Here is a 17,674-nt window from a genome sequence, read left to right as displayed (position 1 = left end):
TTAGGACGGAGGAGAGCAGAGACGTCCAGCCGTGCCGAGAGCTCGGAGGCGGCCGTGACATCGGGGTGGTGACTCGGGGTAAGGGCAGCTCCGGGACACGCGGCTTCGAGGATCCCGCAGAGGGGCAGCCCGGCCTTACGGGACCGGGAGGGATCCTCCTGCGGCCGATGCCGCGCCCCCTCATGTATGTATTAGCGCTCATTAGCATGGCTGATGAGGCGGCCCCGCCCCCCGGCGGCCATTTGTAGCCGCGGCGCCGTGGCTGCGGGGGCGGGCGGTGCTCCGTTCGCTCGGCTCGGCGCTGCTCTTGTCGGCTCGGCGCTGCCGCACGGCGGGGCGCTCCGTTACTCGCGCTGTGCCGGCCACGCGTTCCGTGAGCGGCGGGGCCCGGGGCCGCTCGGAGCCGAGCGGGCGGCGGACGGCGGGGAGGGAAGGCGGCGGCGGAGGGCAGGGAGGCGCCGGACCTGGCGGCGCTGCCGCGCTCGGCTCCCCCAGGCTCCCCCATGGCCGCGGGCTGCAGGGACGGCCCGGGGCAGGAGAAGTACCGGCTGGTGGTGGTGGGCGGCGGCGGCGTGGGCAAGTCGGCGCTCACCATCCAGTTCATCCAGGTGAGGCGCGGCGCTGGGGCAGCCCGTCTCGCGGCGCCGGGGTGGTTCCGCTCCGCCCGGCCGCGGCGCCGGGGCCTGGGCGCTGCCCGGCGAGCGGAGCCGGGGGGGAGGAAGGCCCGGAGGCGCCCCGTGCTGCCGGCGGGAGGCGGCGGCGTGACCTTGGGGGGCCCCCCGGGAAGGCGCCGCGGGAGGGAAGGGGTGGCCGCCGCCTCCGGCCTGGCGCTGCCCGCGCCGTGCGGGTGGGGCGGCGCCGGGGTGCGAAGCGCGTCCCTGCGGGCGGCGGCGGGGCAGGGCAGGGTGAGCCGGGCGGCACGACTGCCTCGGTGCTGCTCTGCGGCTCCTGAAAGGCTACGGGGAAAGGTGCCTCGCGAGGGAGGGCCCTCGGTCTGCCCCTCTATCGTACCGCTTTAGCTTACCTCGGTGCCGTGCCTTCGGGCTGAGCTCGGGGCTCGCAGGTAGCTGCGGCTTCAAGAGCTTGGCTTCCTGGGAAGCTGTTGCGAACGGTGCGCTGAGATGGGACCGGCTGCTGTCTGCGCAGCTTTGTGCAGCAGTAGGTACCGCGTGTGGCCGAGCGGGTCCATCCCTGCTGCTGCTCTGGGGGCTGCTCGCTTCCTTGACCCACTGCAACTGGCTCGGAGCGCTGCTAACGCAACACGGTGTGGTCGCTTTGGATGGTGTTGCCTGGGTGTGCCTGTGGGTATCCGGGCTGGTGTGAGAGGAGCATGTGTGGCTGGAGGAGGCTGGAGGCCCGTTCTCCGGCGCCGCTGTCTTGGAAAGCGCTGCTGGATAGGTTTGTGGAGTCCCTGGCTGTAGTATGGCTTTTGGATAGTCATTTCTAGCATAGGAGGAGAGAAAGGTTCTGTGAAGTGCTGTATTAGTTTGCAGGCACGCGCACTGAAAGTTTATTAAAACAGAACTCAAGCTGCACACATATAGAAGTAAAAGCTTTGGCTCAAGAGCTGCTATCTGCACCCCTCTTCCAGAGGAAATCTGTGAATGGGGAGCCCGTGTCTGCCTTGTCCCATGTAAGGAACTCTATTAGCTGAGAAAGCGACGTTTAGCTTTAAAAGAGTGGTGTCAGAACAGCACTGTGGGGCTGAGCTGATGTGTTGAGAGTGAATTTTCCAAAACAGCTTATTGTCAGCTTGTATTACATTATCTGCATTGTTTTGCCCTCTCAGTTGCTTTATCTTGATGTGAAATCTTGCCACGGCAAAGTGATCTTTAGCAGAAAACTTGGCCTCTGAACAACCTGAGAAATAGCTGGAGAATAAAGACCCTCTCTGTGCAGAGCCTCAGGTGCCTTAGGGACTGGTGTCGTGTGTTTTCTGCAGTTGCTGCATTGCTATGGATGATAGGAAATAAAGCTTGATGTGTTGTTTCTTGGAGAGGATATTTTACTGAGCTCTTACACCTTGTGGTGGTGTCAAGTATGCCTGATGCCGTGCAGCCATCGCTGTCCTTCCTGCGCAGTAAATGTATTGCCAAACATGTTGTTTTCCTTTCAGGACTGTGTAGAAACTTTTCCAAATTGTTTTAAAATTGATTACAAGCGAGTCACATGCCTCATTGCTGGAATTTCTCAGGATTAAGTGGCAGACTCGTCATTGCCTCGCTACAACATGGCTCAGCGCTAGGTTTGGCCGCACGACAGGGCTTGATGTCACTGAGGGATTTTAGCTCTGTTTTGCATCGCTATTGCTCGTGATAAAGTGTGGTTGTCACCATCTCAGTTCTGAAGCTCTTAAGGAGGAACACTTCTTGTTGGTGAATAGTTCCCGCTTAGATTTGTTTCCCTGTGCTTAACTAGAAGTGCTTTGGGCAGTTGTGCTTCAGGGCTGGTTGCTTCCAGGTAAACAGGGCTGTTGTGCTCAGCTGTGGTGGGAAAGCACGTGTCCTGGTGTATGTTGCCTCCTTTGGAGGATTAAGGGGAGATCTGTATCTGAAAATAGGAAATGGTTTCCTTTGGTGAATGGTGAAATAAGTGAAGAGGAACCGAGGCTGCAGGCAGAACCAGCTGGGTGGCTCTCTGTCACCAGCCCTGGGATTTGCCTGCCTAGTGCATCCCTCCTGCATTGCTTAGTGCTTGTGGTGGTGGCATGGTGTGAGGTTGGGCCTTGTAGGGGCACTGGAGCCTCCTGTCCTGGGTGCAGCATCCTGCATGAGAGCATCGGTTCCTGGTGGTTGTTGTGCTCAAATTTGGGCTGAAACAGCACTGTTTTGGTCCTGCAGCCAAAGCTCTTCCACTGCATGTGAGCTGTTCAGAAGTTCCTCTTACTCTTGGAGAAGCTGTGGGGTGCACATTTGCAGATGAGGGCTGTCGGTGTGTGATGACTGGTGTGCGCCTCTCAGCCCTTCCTCTAGGGAGATAAACAGAGCTGGGTATTAGTGCTGGTGGGATGGGATTTCATCCTGGAAATTCACAATCATTTCCTCTAAATCAGGATGTGATATATGAACTTTCTGCTGTCCAGTCTGCGTGCTGTTAGGACAGGAAGTGGAGAAGTTGTAATTGTGGAGTAGATGGCCCCTGCCACAGTCATAAACCTTAGGAAAGCCCTGGTTAATGGTAGTTCAACTTCATGCCACAGTCTTTTAAATCTAAGTGCCGGAGCTAAACATTCCTACTCTTAGTTAAAAAATAAACAAATAATCCATCACACTGAGATCCCCAAAGAGGCAGAAGCCTTTCTTGCAGGCAGCTGAGGCATTTGGGAGCGTGAGCCGTGCAGGGCACACAGCTGTTGCTGCAATAGCTTCTCTCCAGCTGTCATGCAGAGGTCTGTCACAAAATACCCCACATTCCCTTCCAACTCAGCCCTTTGTAATATTCAGGTTTCCTTGCTTAAAGGGAGTGCAGCTCGCAAGTACTTAATCACCCTCTGCATACTTCTTAGCCTGCAGTTGCCATTTACTTCATGCTTTTTTTGGTTAGCTGGATCGCTGCACTGCTTGTTTCAGCAGCACACAGCAGGAATGCCACTGACGTTCTATGTGTCCAAGTATCTGCTCTGCGAAGCTGTGGCTGCCCTTGGTCAAAATTGTTAAAATAATTCATCATATTCTTCTTCCTTTTAGTAATGTTGAAGGTTTTGTTGTGTTTGTATGCTGAGCAGCCTCCAGTGGCTCCCAAGGGTGAATATCTCCAGAGAATGTGTTGGTTTAAAAACCTTGAGGTGGTGTTGACTGGATGCAGTTCCTTCAGTGTGGCAGAGCTCAGCTTGTCAGTCAACTTCATGCTAAATGTGGTAGTACAGGAATGTGTTTTAGGCTGCTGGAACAATTCATGCAACATAAAAAATATATGTGGGGATCCATTGACTGTTTTGTGTGTGTGTGTACTGACTTCATGCTGTATTTACAAGTGAAAATTTGCAGTAAGAATAATAGTAGGTTTCCCTTCCAGCTGTCAGTAACCAGTTCTGATTGGAGCTGAGCTGGCCACTTTACTCAACAAGCAAGCAGAGCAAATTGGAGGTAGACAGCTAATACCAGGTGTTGCTCTGAAAGCACGTGTATATGGCTTACAGATAGGTGGTGAGCAGCTGTCCTGATATGTTTTTCCTTTTCCAAACTACTGTTTTCACCAGAACACTAGTTCCCATTACTAGAAATACAACTGGGGTGAGTTGACTCAGTATATCATTTTATTCGATGGAGTTGTTGTGTGGAAAAAAAAAAATGGCCTTGTTCTCAATCTTAAGGCAAGGTTCTAAAACAGCACAGTAAAGCAGATGGAAAAACAACAACTGAAATGCAGCTGGTGTCCATGTTGGGAGCTGGGCAGACCCCAGTGTCTGAACATTGTGTGCCACCTGTATGTGCTGTGCTTGAGTGTTGAAGCCCCTCTCTCATTCCTGGGTATTCTGATGAAATGCTGCTGACAGAAGATATTCCTCGAGTGAGCCCGTACAATAAATTGAAGGAATAAAATGTCACGGATTCCAGGCTGTGGATTCATGTGGGGCATGCTGTAACTGTATGCTTACATTGTGGTAAACAGCAGGGTTGTATTACAGTGAGCAGTGTGGTGTGATGCAAGGTGGCAAAACACGACTCAGGGAACGAATGTCTTCATGTTGGCATCCACCGAGGTTAAAGGTGGCGTGTGTGTGTGTGTTGCAGAAGGTGGGAAATGAAAATCCTAATCCAAACAAAGCTCTTGTGATGCAGTCACCTGGAAAAATAAGGGCCTCTTGTTTCTCTTCTTGTGAAACCTGAACCCTTGGCTCTGCGCTTTCCAGAGCACTGCCACCAGTAAAAGGTTTGTATTGCTCAGTTGTAGATCTGCAGCCTGGCAACTGAAGTAGTTAACTGCTGGCCTGACTTGCTGGCAAAGATGGGTTGAAAGTGTGCCAAGAGGTGCTGAGAATTTGGTGGGGTGAAATGGTGCAGTCCCTCACCACAGAGATATCTGCAAGGCAGGCTCTGGGGTTCTGTAGTGGTACAGTGCATCGTAACTTACCCAGCAGGGATGCCATGCATTGATGTACTTAGAAGGGACATGATGAAAATGGCTCATTAAGTGAGCTGTGTTCAGAACTGGGCACGCTCCCATCCCAAAGTGAAATTCCTTTGAGATAACTTAAAATTCTTTGCAGTCAGAAAGCACCTTGTTGTGCAACAGTTGCTTGCACAGTAAGTCGGTGTTGCTGTGTGCTGCTGGTTATCTGGGTGCTTCTAGCATCATTTGCACAAGGAGTGCTGGCACAGCTTCCCAGGCTGGGTGCCCTTTGTGCTTGCAGGGTGAACAGCAGCGCTGGCACTGAGCCCTGCACCCCAGCCATGTGAGAGGCTCCCTGCCTCAGCTGGAGCTTTAGGCTGTGCTGCAGGCTGCAGGGGGTGGCTGCTGCAAGCATGACCCTTCTACTGGGGTGTGTGAAGGGCAAAGATGTTCTGCTTCAGAATACCTTATGTTTACGTGATTTATTGGCATTTACTGATAATGTTACCAGCGCTGGAGATGGCATCTTAGCTCCTTAAGGTGCTGTAAGGTAACTGCTAGCTTTAAGTGTCTAGCTGGTAGGAAGCTGGAGTTATACAGATCTTCCTGAATTAGTCTGTTCTCAGGTCTAGACCTGTGTGACACTACTGAGTCAGTCCTCATCACTCATACTTCTTATCCTACTGGCTTAGTAGTCTTGTGCTCTCTTAAGGCCATAGCCACTGTGAAAATGTAGTATCCAGGTAGGTGCTGCATGTATTATGTGTTCTGCTTCAAGAATGTAAAACTAACCCCAGCTGAAATCCTGTTTGTAGCTGTTCCTTGTCCCTTGACTTTTCCCTCATGCTTTGTTATAACACATTCCCAGATGTCTGGATATGACTGGGATCACCCTAGCCAAACCTTTATTGGAAGAGGCAGAGTGAATGGGACCCAGAGCAGGCAGCTTAGTTATAACTAACACCCATAGGTGCTGGAGTTTTGTTTTAAAATGGTGATGGATAGAAATGGTAAGCCATCACTGCAGGTGTGGGGAGCTGCCTTCTAGGTGAGCTGTTTGTGTATGAGCAGTGTGTGAGGCCCTCCCTGCTGGCCTTGAGCTGTGTTTTTCTTTCCGAAGCGATATGTGCCCTATCGTCTTGAAAAGGTTTTTTTTCTCACTTTCTTTTTTATCTCATGTTTTTTTTTGCTGTTGTCTCACAGCTTTCGTGCTGTTGCAGCTCACGTCCAAAATAGCCTCTAAACCCCTCAGGGAGAAACAGGTAATATGAGAGAAAGAGTCATTCCTCTCTTTATAACTTAATCACTTCAAGTAGGTAGCAGGCAGAAGGGATATTTACTTCAGCTCTTTGCTTTGCCCTTTCTTAATTAGGATGTTCTGTACGCTTTAAGCTAGTCACGTACCAGTGAAGACACTGCACTCCTTGGTGAGTGGGGCTGCTTCTAGGTGGAGCTGCCATGAGGGTGAAAGCACTGTTGGTATGGGTGGGTTGTCTACAGGAGGGTTGGAGTGGAGTACAGCACAAGGGCTTCTCCTGTCTGGGTGAAGGAAGGTCACATCCATGTGTTTATCTAGCGACTAATGGAGCACTGTGCAGTGCTGCCTGGCAGTGAGGTGAGCTCACAGCTTCTGATCTGCCGCAGGTGGAGGGAAAGCTCTGGGGCTGTGCCGAGCTGGGTGGTGCTGGTAAGGTTGTACTATGCTTCTCTTGTTACATGGGGAAGTGCTGTAAGCTCTGGTTATGGGCTGAGATCCCGGATGAGGGCAGGTTGCCGGTAGACTTTGTGTAGCTTACAATGTGCTGACCTGTGGCACAACTGCCCTAGGAGTGGGGTTGGGTGATGCATGTGGAGCAGGGAAGGTGGCAGGGACACGGAGCCTTACCTTGGTGGTGGGGGGGAGCAGGAGCCAAAACTTGAGAAGAGAAGGAACTCCTTAAGTTCTCTGCAACTCCTGAAACCCTCAGTTAAAAATAACCAGGGAATGTTTCTAGCGGGGATCAGTTACACTGCCTGCACACAGCTCTGGCTGGCAGTGGCGTGAGCATAGCCAGACCCACAGCATCTTGTTGGGTCCACTGTGGCAGTAGGTTGTCGTCTGTGGGGATGTGGGAGGGAGTAGTATGCAGCAGGACCCCTTTCCGCATGGGAGAGAGAAAGCATTAGCTGCTGACACTTGTGTGCATTAATCATTAACTGGGTATTCACTGTGACGCGTCCGAGTGCTGTAGTTCAAGAGAAAAAGGTCTTTATGCAGAAGGTCTGTGCAAAACTTAATTTCTCAGTGTATAAACATTAGGTGTATGTGATTATGTCTGTAATGCCTGTCACCTTCCTCGGCTCAAAAGCCTTCCCTGAAACTTCTGTGCTGGTCTGAGTGTTCTGTGTGTTGAGTCTAGTTGTATTTGCTAGAAAAAGGTGAAAATTTAAAATAATTCTAGTTCCTTTAACTTTTTCTGGCAAAATACTTCCTCAGGTCATACTACAGAAGATCTGGAGTATTCCTTACTTAAGCAGATAGAAATCTGTGAGCCTACAAGCAAATCTTGAATGTTTTTCTTTTTATGTGGCAAGTGGACCATGAAAATGGTAGGATGCCCATGATAAGTTTGCCCATGATAAGTGTGAAGAATCTGGTGTCTTTGGATGGAAAAGTGATCTGTTAAACATCTTCTGTTAGACTCCCTCTGTGTAAGGGAAACAAATGGAATTACAACAGCATGTACTGCATGAAGCACGTTCCTGGTAGTATTTCAGGGTCTGTCTTTCCTTCTAAGAAGGTTCTATGTCGTCATTCAAAAAAAAAGTGGTTGCTGATAATGGACTTGTGTCTATGCTATGGGACTGTTAGAAATGTATGTAAGGTTTTCTTCTGCTGGCTCCCACCAGGTATGCACAAGCAAAATAAGCAGTGGTGGTGTATTTAAAGGGATTTTGACTTTGTGTGACACAACAAAACAATTATCAGGCTGTTTTTCATACTTGTCTTGCATTTTCAGTTGCTGCTTGGGTTTGTTTTTTTTAGCTGTTGGTTTTCAAAATTCCCTGGAAATGCCCGCTCTTTGCATGTTGTTCTGCTGCCTGCCCACCAGGCCCTGAGCGAAGTTATCATGACCATGTACCCTGATAGAGATTTCCAACGCACAAACACATCTGCTGTGCCATTTAGATTTCTCATATGCTGCCTTTTCTTCACCTGATGTCCCTCATCTTTGTGATCTGTCTTCATACCTTACTGGGAGCTCTCAGTTTGGGTATTCTGGGTGTGGGAGAGCATCCTTGTGCCCAGCAGAGAAGTCTGTAGGCTGTGTGCTGAAATGAATGATTTCCAGGCCCTCAAGTTGGAAGGTGAGCCTGTGTGAAGCTGAAATAATCCTTAGTTTGTAAGCAGTGTAAGAGCACTAGAATAAGAAGCTCTAAAGAGTGGAAGTGCATCTTATTTCTGTCTCTTTACGGACAGGTGGTGGTGATCTGCTTCTGCCAGGGGGATGTTGCCCACTGTCTGTGTTGGTGGGATTGTATTGGGAAAGAGCCTTAAACCTTAGCAGTCGCCTCCTTTGTCCTGACATTATCTGCCTTTCTCTAAGTAGGTTGCATTCCTCACATTTTTAATAGTGGCTTCCCCTCCTCCATAGCTGCTTTGCCTTGTGTTGTGGGGCACTGTGAATTTTTAGACTTGTGCTCCAGGAATCTTCTCTGTGAGAGGAAACACAATCAAAGGAAAATCAAATCATTTGCTTGGAGCAGAATTTGCAAATAATCTACTATGTGCAGGGTGAGTTCAGTGTAGTGGTGACTTAGGATCTTTAAAAGCCGTCTGAGTTTGTACAAAGGCAGGGATTTTGCTCATGATTTAAGGGTTTCTGTAGCCTGAGATAAAATTGCATTTGTGTTTTCCTGCTTGTTTTTGTTTTCAATTTACAAATACTCATAAGAGAATAACCAGAAGCACTGTGTCTCATGCAGTGATCTCCTGTGCAAGGGGAAGTGGTGGTGATCTGGGAGAATGAGCTCAGCCTGCCTGTGGGAGATGAACAGCTTCAGCTCTGACCATTCAGCCTCTGCCTTTGGGGTCTGACAACCATTTCCTAGACCCAATGCTCTCATATTGTCAGGGCCAGAGCACACCCAAAGAGAACTTTGTTGTAACTTCATTTCTTAGAATGGCATCTGTTTGACAAGTTTGGGATGGGCATAGCCCATCTAACAGCTTCTGAGCTCTGATGATTATGGAAGGTTTCTTTTTATGCATGCACAGAAAAGAAGTGTAGAAAACTTAGAGTTCAAATAAGTGTTTTCTAGTGCTGGAAGAAGGCCTTTGATTGTATCTGTTCTGTATGGGTGAGTATCTTAGTTTTTGGTTTTGCCATTAGTTGATGGCTGCAGAGGTCTGTGCAGTAATGTTATGCTGAGAGTTAAGGTTCTATCCAGACTGGATAAGGAAGAGTTAACCAACAAGAAGATAAGGTGACCTGAAACCTTTCTTGTCATACTGATGGACTGGCTGTCCTGAGACTTCATCGGTGGTTACTGGAAGTCTGAATAGTCCATTATTTTAAGCACAATAAAGTTGAAGAACCTGTTTTTAATCTATAAAAACGAGAGAAACTAATGTACTTTCCTGTGGTTTGGGTGCAGAGGGCTGGCTGCTTGTGCATTCCACGCTGTTTTCTCTTCACTGAATGCCTTTACCACAAGATCACTACTTGGTAGAATATGGGAGCGGAAATAGCAGTAGGGTATGGGTTGTTTTTGTTGTTTTTTTTCCCTTCTAAAAACCAAAGAGAACCAACAAAAACAACTGATCAACCCTCCTGCATTCTAAAACCTTCTCTAAGTAAAGAAATTAAAGGTCTTTGCACGCTGCTTGCACGTTTAAGATGACTTTTGCTGTGTTCCTGCCTCTATGTGTTTAATAAGCGCATTTGCTCTTACTTGAGCTCTTGTTTGCTTAAGAAGATGATGAAATACTGGCACTTCCAACTTATTTAAAGTCATATTTGATTGTGCATGCAGTACATAATCAGGAGAACTGCATGGTGTTATCTGAGTATGGAATTTTTTGTATAGGTGATTTTTGTAATGGGAAGCCTGTTTTGTTTGGGTTTGTTTTTTTGATGATGGGTAACTTTTTCTTTAGAGTGAGGTGTTCTGAGCCCTTTCTGTGAAAGGTGTGTAGTAAAGGTATTTCTCCAAGCACTGTTGAACTGGTACAGTATTGGGAGACTGCAGCAAGCTGTAAACTCAAGCAGTGTGGGACGAGTGTCTCCCTCCTGCATGTGGCAGGAGTGGAGCTGAAGTAATTTAGCTCAGTTTCTGTGAATACAAACTTGCTCCAAGTGGCATAACTGAACTTGCTTTGTTTCAAGTGGATTTGACTACAGAATGTCCTGTGCTGTGCTCTTACACCTCGCTTTGGATAGCAAATTCTCTTTGCTGTGCTTTCTACACTGCAGTACCAGCTGCTGCTTGGACTTTGGCATGCAGAAGTGGAGTGGGGAACGTGTTAATTGTTTTGAAGAGGGCTGAAATGCAACTGGAAAGAGGTTATGCTTCAAAAGTAGGAGCTTCCCTACCGCGAAACCTAGCGGGACCTGCCAAGCTGGGAGGCTGAACCAGGGTAATGGAGCTGACTGCAGCATGCGGCAGTGTAAGTTTATTTTGTCATCTTAAGATAATAAGCAAAAAGATTTTCTTTGTAAGTCATTACTAGCCTCCATAGAAATCTTTCTGTGCTGGATTCATACCAGTATCTTCTTTCCTGAGCTTGCTATCTACTCTAATACTGAGTTATGGTATGTTGGTTTACGTAACTGTTTCTCAAAGGAAAAATATCTCAGTTATGAACAATCCTGAAGAAGGTACCTTGTTGCATTCAGGTCTGATTACGAGCTAGTAGACATAAAGTCAGAGATTCAGAATAGCAGGTAACAGAAACAATTTGTCTTAAGCAAAAAAATATGATTAGCGTGCTCAAGTTTAATAAACAATTGTTTTGCTTTGCTTTTCTTGTGAAGAATTGTCTTCGTGTTTTAGCTAATATGTTTACCAAAACTTCTCATGACCTGTATTCATATGGCTCACACCTGTGTTTTCCACTTAGCGATGCTTTTCTCCTTCACTGCTTCCTCTAAAGGAATGTGATACGGAGAACTCGGCATGTATCCTCCAATGCAAATGAGTGAATCATGTGCCCTGTCTGCTCTGTTCAGGCTGAGGGCAGTTCGTAAATTTAGAAAACAAGTTTATTTGAGAACTCATGTAAATTTTTGTCAGAATGAGAGTGTGAGGGGACAGAAGGGAAACCACCTTGCTGGAAACCCCCCAGAACAAATCTTAACTAACCGTGTAGTGTTGTAAAACTGAAGTATCTGAGTATGTATTTGAATCCATCATTTTTAAACTTCACTGCTTTTTAGGAGCCTAAATATCCAAAAACCCATCAATCTTACATGTGGGATTATGCACTGGTCAATGTTGAATGCATTTGTGAGAAAGCATTTGGCATTACTTTGTTAGCTTGCTTGCATACAGAGTTATGCTGGGAAAAATAATCAAATGTATTCAAGGCATATTTGGTAAAGAACTGCCCTTGCACTTTGGTACAAATGTGTGTGACTCTGTGGTATTTGTTTGCCTCTTAATAGGGAAAGTCACTAGGAAAAAGGATTCAGGTGTGTCCAAGTCAGTAGACAAAGTTGGATGGGGCCCTGGGCAACCTGGTCTAGTACAAGATCTGGATGTTGATGGCCCTGCCTGTGGCAAAGGGGTTGGAACTTGATGATCCTTGGGGTCTCTTCTAAGCCATTCAATGATTCTGATATCCAACCTGAACCTCCCTAAAAAACATGAGGCTGTTTGCTTTCATCCTGTTGCTAGTGAGGGTTAAGCAGTGCAGTGGGGAAGGATGTAAAAAGGAGGATGGTAGGATTTGGAGTTCTCTTAGTGGTCTTAAGTTCTGCTGGTTTACAGGGAGTCCACCACTATATTGAATGCATTTTGATAATAAACCTTGTTTGTATGACTAATTTGCTAACTGCTGAAGCAAAACTGCATCCACAAGCTTAAGATGGTAGAACTAGAGGAAGACAACTATCTTGGTCTGCACTATCACAGCATCTTTTGCTAGACTGATATCTGAAGTGCTGCGCTTTGAATGACAGAATTCTGCACCTGTAGTTTACCTGAGAAAGTATCTTCACTGGGGAGAACAGGTTTTGGCCCAGCATCCAGCCCTTCAGAGAAATAGTGACTGAACAAAGCGCTGTTTCCTTTTAGTGGTGTTTATCTGCTGCTGTAGTGGTGTGTGAAGAACTATTTTGGGACCTGCTTTAACATCCTGTGTATCTGAATGCTGGGGGAGAAAACATGACACCTTGCTTCTCAGTGGTCTAAGGTCTGCATGGCTCCAGTACATGCCCCTGGATCCAAGGGATGCAAGTCCCTGGGTGCTGAGGGGCAGCTTGTGGATGCAGTGCTCAGTGCACATGTTTGCTTGCTACAGCTGGCTCTATCACAGAGGTGATGCTGCTCAGTGTGGGGCTGCTGTCACCGTGCATTTGCTTTCCTTACTGCTACCATACATGGCCATACTGTAAAAGCTCTTGTTGACTGCTTGTGGTGGCAGAGCATGCAGCACTGCAGCTGGATGTTTACTTGCAGCTTCTTGATGTGGTTCATAATAGATGTGGCTTTTTGTAATGCGAAAATAGATATTTGCACACGAGCCTGTACTTTGTGGCATTGTGTTGTGCGAAGCAGACGTGAACATGAGAATGAGCCTGCTACTGCTCAGCTCTGGCATGGTTTGTTGCAGGAGCTGTTTATTTCTCTGCCTCAGTTATAACACCACCTGGCTGGGAGGTAGTTGGGCAAAGCAGCCCTTGCTGTTGAGTTCTCCAAAGGCTATGAGAATGGTATTAACACACAGCTGCTTAGGCCCTCCAGCTCAAAAGTCAAGTAAAATATTTGACTAAACATTGTTAGTGCCACAAATACTCAATGTGTTCCTGTTCCACACAGTGTCTGTGTTAAAACCGAGCAAGAAATGAGTTCCCCCGAGCCTGTGTTGTGGTTTGGGTGGCACCGAGAGTGGCAGTACCCTGCAGGTGCAGCCACCAAAGGGAAGAGACACTGTGGTTGGTTTTATTAGTATAAGCAAATGTTTTGCTCATAAATAGGTTTGTTTTTTAGATGGAAATAATGCCTGCTTAAATGCATAGACTGGATGCAGGGGACAAAAGCTTTTTGAACACAAAATTTGAGGAAATGAGAATGTTTCTGTTCAATACTCTTTAACTTGAAAATCTAAAGATTCTGTGGCCAAAAGCACTGGAGCTTCAGGATCTCTTCCTTTTCCCTCTAGACCAGCTACCAAGCTGCACTGAGCAAGGCAACACCTGTGACTGGTTCTGCAACACCAAAACTTGCTCAACATGTCAGGAGTAGCAACTGTAAAATTGCTTGATAGCTCTGGTTCCTGGAATTGGTGTCCGTTCACACTTAACCATAAGTGAGCCTTGTTGTTCACACTGTACTTTCCCTGTGTGAGTGGTGCTGTTTGGTGGGGGCTGTGGTGGGTGGGCAGTGAGCACCGTCCCTGGGAAAGCACAGAAAATGCTTGTATGTAAACTGTAAATGTCACTCTGCCCATTTACTGCTTAAAAGTGAATTTGCTGATTCTGGGCAGACTTGTGTTGCTGTGTTATAGACCAGTGTAGCACAGGTGTGTGACATCCAACGATAAATGCAGGGGCTGGAGCTATTGCAGGATGCTGTGCTCAGTTGGACTTGTGGGACTGACACCAGACATGGAACAACAACTTCCCATATTTCACAACTATCTGTTTTTTTTATTTTCACTTTTTCCTTCTGAGCACTGAGGATAATTTTTCCCACATTACCTCTTGTATTCCTTCCCTCTGTCCCACAGTCTAGTACTGATGAGAAAAGCAGTCTGAATGGCACTGTGAAGAAGTCGCCTTTGATCTGGAAGTCTGCTACTGATGGTAGTAAGAGGAGTAAGTCTTCAGAGTCGTTATGGGACTTCTTCCAGGGGCATTAGCTTCAGCGGGAGTGCTGTTTAGGCTGGAAAGAAAAACACTGTACTGCACTGGTGTCTGGACAGTGCTTGCTATTTTTCAAAGCCATTTGTCCAGCTGAAGCTTTCTTTCAGTTGTGGAAGTCCAAGCTGCGGGCTCCTTTAACGCTGTATATTAGATTTATAGTCTTTTGTTTTAGGGAAAATTGGTGCTTCCGAAAGTAGTGGTGTTAGCCAGGGCTGCTTCTTATGAAGCAGTAGTGTCGGCATCTGTGGGAACTGCCTCTGTTTAATGGATGTGTGCTTTTCCATAGGCATTGTGCCTCATCGTGATTTCAGGTTAATCTCTCTGAAATCTGTCCCAGATACCTCTCTTCTGAGCAGGGGTAGAATTTCTCCATTGTACCGAGTTGCATGTTCAGTGGTGCTGTGGCTATCACATTGCTCTGCTCTGTTTGGCTGACAATGGTCAGGTTCAGTCTTTTCCCCTGTCAGAACCTGATCATTCATGCGCTGTGTCCAGGTTGACAAACCAAACAAAGGGACACTTGTGTACTGGGAGCCAGAACCATGCTGTTGCTGCTGCTAAAAGGCTTTCTACTCCTCTTCTACCTGGCCAAGTTCCCCCCCCCCCTTTTCACAGTTGGTAGGTTAATCTGATGCCTTGCCTTAGGGACAAGGTAGAAAATGCTCCTAGGTCTTGTTTGGCTCTAAATCCCAAGCTAAGGGCGTAAATACTTCTATCTGGGTTAAGAAAACAGTACTGTAGCGTCAGTCCCTTGAAAAAACCATCTTGTGGAGAAGATGTTAAGGTTATGGAGCTTAGTGCTGGACTTGGGAGTGATTAGTGTGTAGGTGCTGTGCTCTCTTCTCATTCCTACTTGCTTTAGGGGGTTGCCAGATAATATTTGTTGACCAGGATAACTCTATCTGAGCTTTTATTTAGCTGTGAACTTCAGGGAATCTGTTTCAGGAGGCAAGAAAAAGAGCAAGCACGTTTTCATCTTGAACTGCAGAACGATGACTGATACCGATGTGCTGGAATAGCAGTTTTGGGAATGTTGGCAGTGCTGTAGTGTGAGGTTTGTGTGTGTTGAGACATTGGGCCTCATCTGGTGTCTGCTGTAGTGTAAAGGAAACTTAAAGTGCCTCAGTAAAAGTGTGCATTCAGTATGTTATCGCTATGGTAGCTTTTCAGTATGAACTTTTTGTCTACCAGCCTGCCACCGGCCAGCTATTCAGGTGTTCTTTTTGTAAGGGAAAGCTGTCTCAGATGTTTTCAGTTGAACTGATTTTGCTACATGCACTACAGTGGTAAAACATACATTATTCAGCTTTGGATATTGGCGCACCTGAAGGATTAACAGACTTCCAAGAAGCTGATAACTTCATTACTTCATAGGTAGACAACCAATTCTGTCATTGGCATTTAAGATTTTTCAGGACTCAAAGTTAACTGCTATGTGGGTTTTAACTGGATGAGGATTTGGGAGGGAAGCTGATAATTATTGGCCTTGCTAATGAAAAATAGATGGCTAAATAACACAGTTGCCACTTTAGCATTCTTGGCACTTCTGGTTATGACAATTTCAGAACTTAAAGATTACAGTAATTGTCTGTAGTCTATGAAATGAGTCTAGACAGTCTTGTCTCGGGCCACAAGGTTGGAGTTAAATAAATACATGATTTGGGCAAATAAGCCATCAGAATCATGCTTGTCTGACACAATAGTTCTTAGTAGATTTAACTACTATTTTATAGCTCTTCCTAAATAATTAGCTCCTTATGATCAGCTAATAAATTTCGGAAAATAAAGTACTCCGTGCCTCGCTAATGAAGCAGAACATTTTCATGTTGGATGTTGTCCAAGCTGGTGTTCAAGAGTTCCTGGGGGCTTACTGTGCTAATAAGGAGGAAAAAAAAAAAAAAGGGATGGAACCTAATGCACTGCTATCTCTGACTGCAGTGATCTCATAGACTAAGTGAAGTGTGGTTTGGGCTTTGAAAATCATCTTCGCTTTTAATTACATGCATGCTAATGATTCGTTGCCATTTTTCTTTTATTAATGGATCAAATGGTATGTAGTGAAAACTGCTGGGAGCTTTCACTCTTTTGGTTCAGCCCGTTTGGCTGGTTTTACCCTGGGTCCAGATGTCCGTAGCTGAGGTCAGGCTATATGAGAAGTCTAGTTAACAAGCAGTTTGTTTGCTGCTTGAATAGACTGTAACCGTTCTGATTTGAGGTGAACATTTGGACTCTTCTCCAGGGTTTATCTTTGCTGTGGAGTCAGTTTTCAGTCTGTATTTGAGCACTTTCTCTGCATCCTTGAAGGGACTGTAAAGTGGCTTCATAAGACTGAGTGCCCTAAATGTAGCTTGGTAGCCTCTAATCTGAGGTCTCTTGCTGACTGTTTTAATTAGGTCTCAGTTACGGAACTGATGAACTATATTAATTGATTCTAAACCTTACCTCATTATGGTACTTAAATTTATATATCAAAACCTCCTGTTATGCAGTTGTCTTAATGATGTTATACATGATCCAAGTAAGCTCCAGTCCCCTATCCTCAGGGGGACTTTACTGAGAAACTTTTTTCCACCTACAGCTGTATTCCCATAATCTGAATTTAGGAAAGGTGTATAACCAGATAATAAGTGTGAAAAGGTGTGGGCTTCTAGAGGTGGAAACCCAGATGATCCTGAAGAGCTTGTATGCATATGTCTGAGCCTAATGAAGTCTTAGATGAGAAGACAAAGTGCACCAGAATACTTGAATGTTCCTTGAGTTGCAAATTGCTATTGCATATATCTGTTGTGAAGCAAAAATGAAGTCAAGACTCATCTGTGCTTGCAGGATAGAGCGTGTTTTATAATCAGACATGTTTAGACTTGAGAGATTGCATTGCCTTTTCAAAGAACATTGCTGGTGCTTATTGCCATTAAAGGGCATTAATTCAAGGCTATACAAAGAAGTCTTGAAAGACAGGGAATGTGAACTTCTTTCGGATCCTGAGTGCTGAAGGCTGTATTGCCATAAGCAGCCAGAGTCCAGAGTTTAAGGTCCGTGTAGTTTACAGCATGTCTGGGAGGGCACTCAGTAGAAGAGCTGTAAACCAGAGGCAAGCGTTTGCAGGCCGCATAGCTCCCACTGCTGAGATGTGTGCAGCGTGGGGAGCTGTCAGCTAGCAATGGGAGAAATGTAAGCACAGCACAGATTTGGATTGAGTTTAAATCTGAAGGCTGTTTTAAAGAAAATATATATATATTTTTAATTCCCATGCAGTTCTGAACTGAGCCAAATGTTGCTTCTTTCTGTGACCAAACATGTGAATTAAAAACCCTTTCATTGGTGTTGATGTTACCTGCATGGAACCACTACCCTCTCTGTCCATAACTCAAGTGCTGAGGCTGCATTAACGCTTCACAAGAAGTTCTCCTGATGGTTTATTTAAGCCTGGCAGGAAGTTAGCGAGAAGGCATGCCATCTTTTTCAATAAAGCATGTGCCATGTTTATTCTGTGAGCCTCTGTGGTAGGAGCACACACTCGCAATTTGTCAGGCTGCTTTGGTTATGTGTCACAT

General features: G+C 46.4%; 1 protein-coding gene across 2 annotated transcripts in view; it reads left to right on the top strand.

Moving 5' to 3' along the window:
- Positions 1–259: 259 nt before the first annotated feature.
- Positions 260–17,674, top strand: part of RRAS2 (RAS related 2) — a 34,801-nt gene continuing 17,386 nt past the window's right edge. Inside the window, exon 1 of one of the 2 annotated variants that reach the window (XM_015864094.2) lies at positions 260–608. In XM_015864094.2, coding sequence (XP_015719580.1) covers positions 504–608 — 105 coding nt within the window. In that variant the 5' untranslated portion in view covers positions 260–503. Of the gene's footprint in view, positions 609–10,660; positions 10,703–17,674 lie in introns of those variants that run through there. The other variant, XM_015864095.1, reaches the window with a different exon arrangement.

The sequence above is a fragment of the Coturnix japonica genome, chromosome 5, assembly GCF_001577835.2.
Source record: "Coturnix japonica isolate 7356 chromosome 5, Coturnix japonica 2.1, whole genome shotgun sequence".
Classification (NCBI taxonomy): domain Eukaryota; kingdom Metazoa; phylum Chordata; class Aves; order Galliformes; family Phasianidae; genus Coturnix; species Coturnix japonica.
The sequence above is the reverse complement of the archived record's forward strand: the minus strand, read 5'-3'. Positions and strand labels throughout refer to the sequence as shown.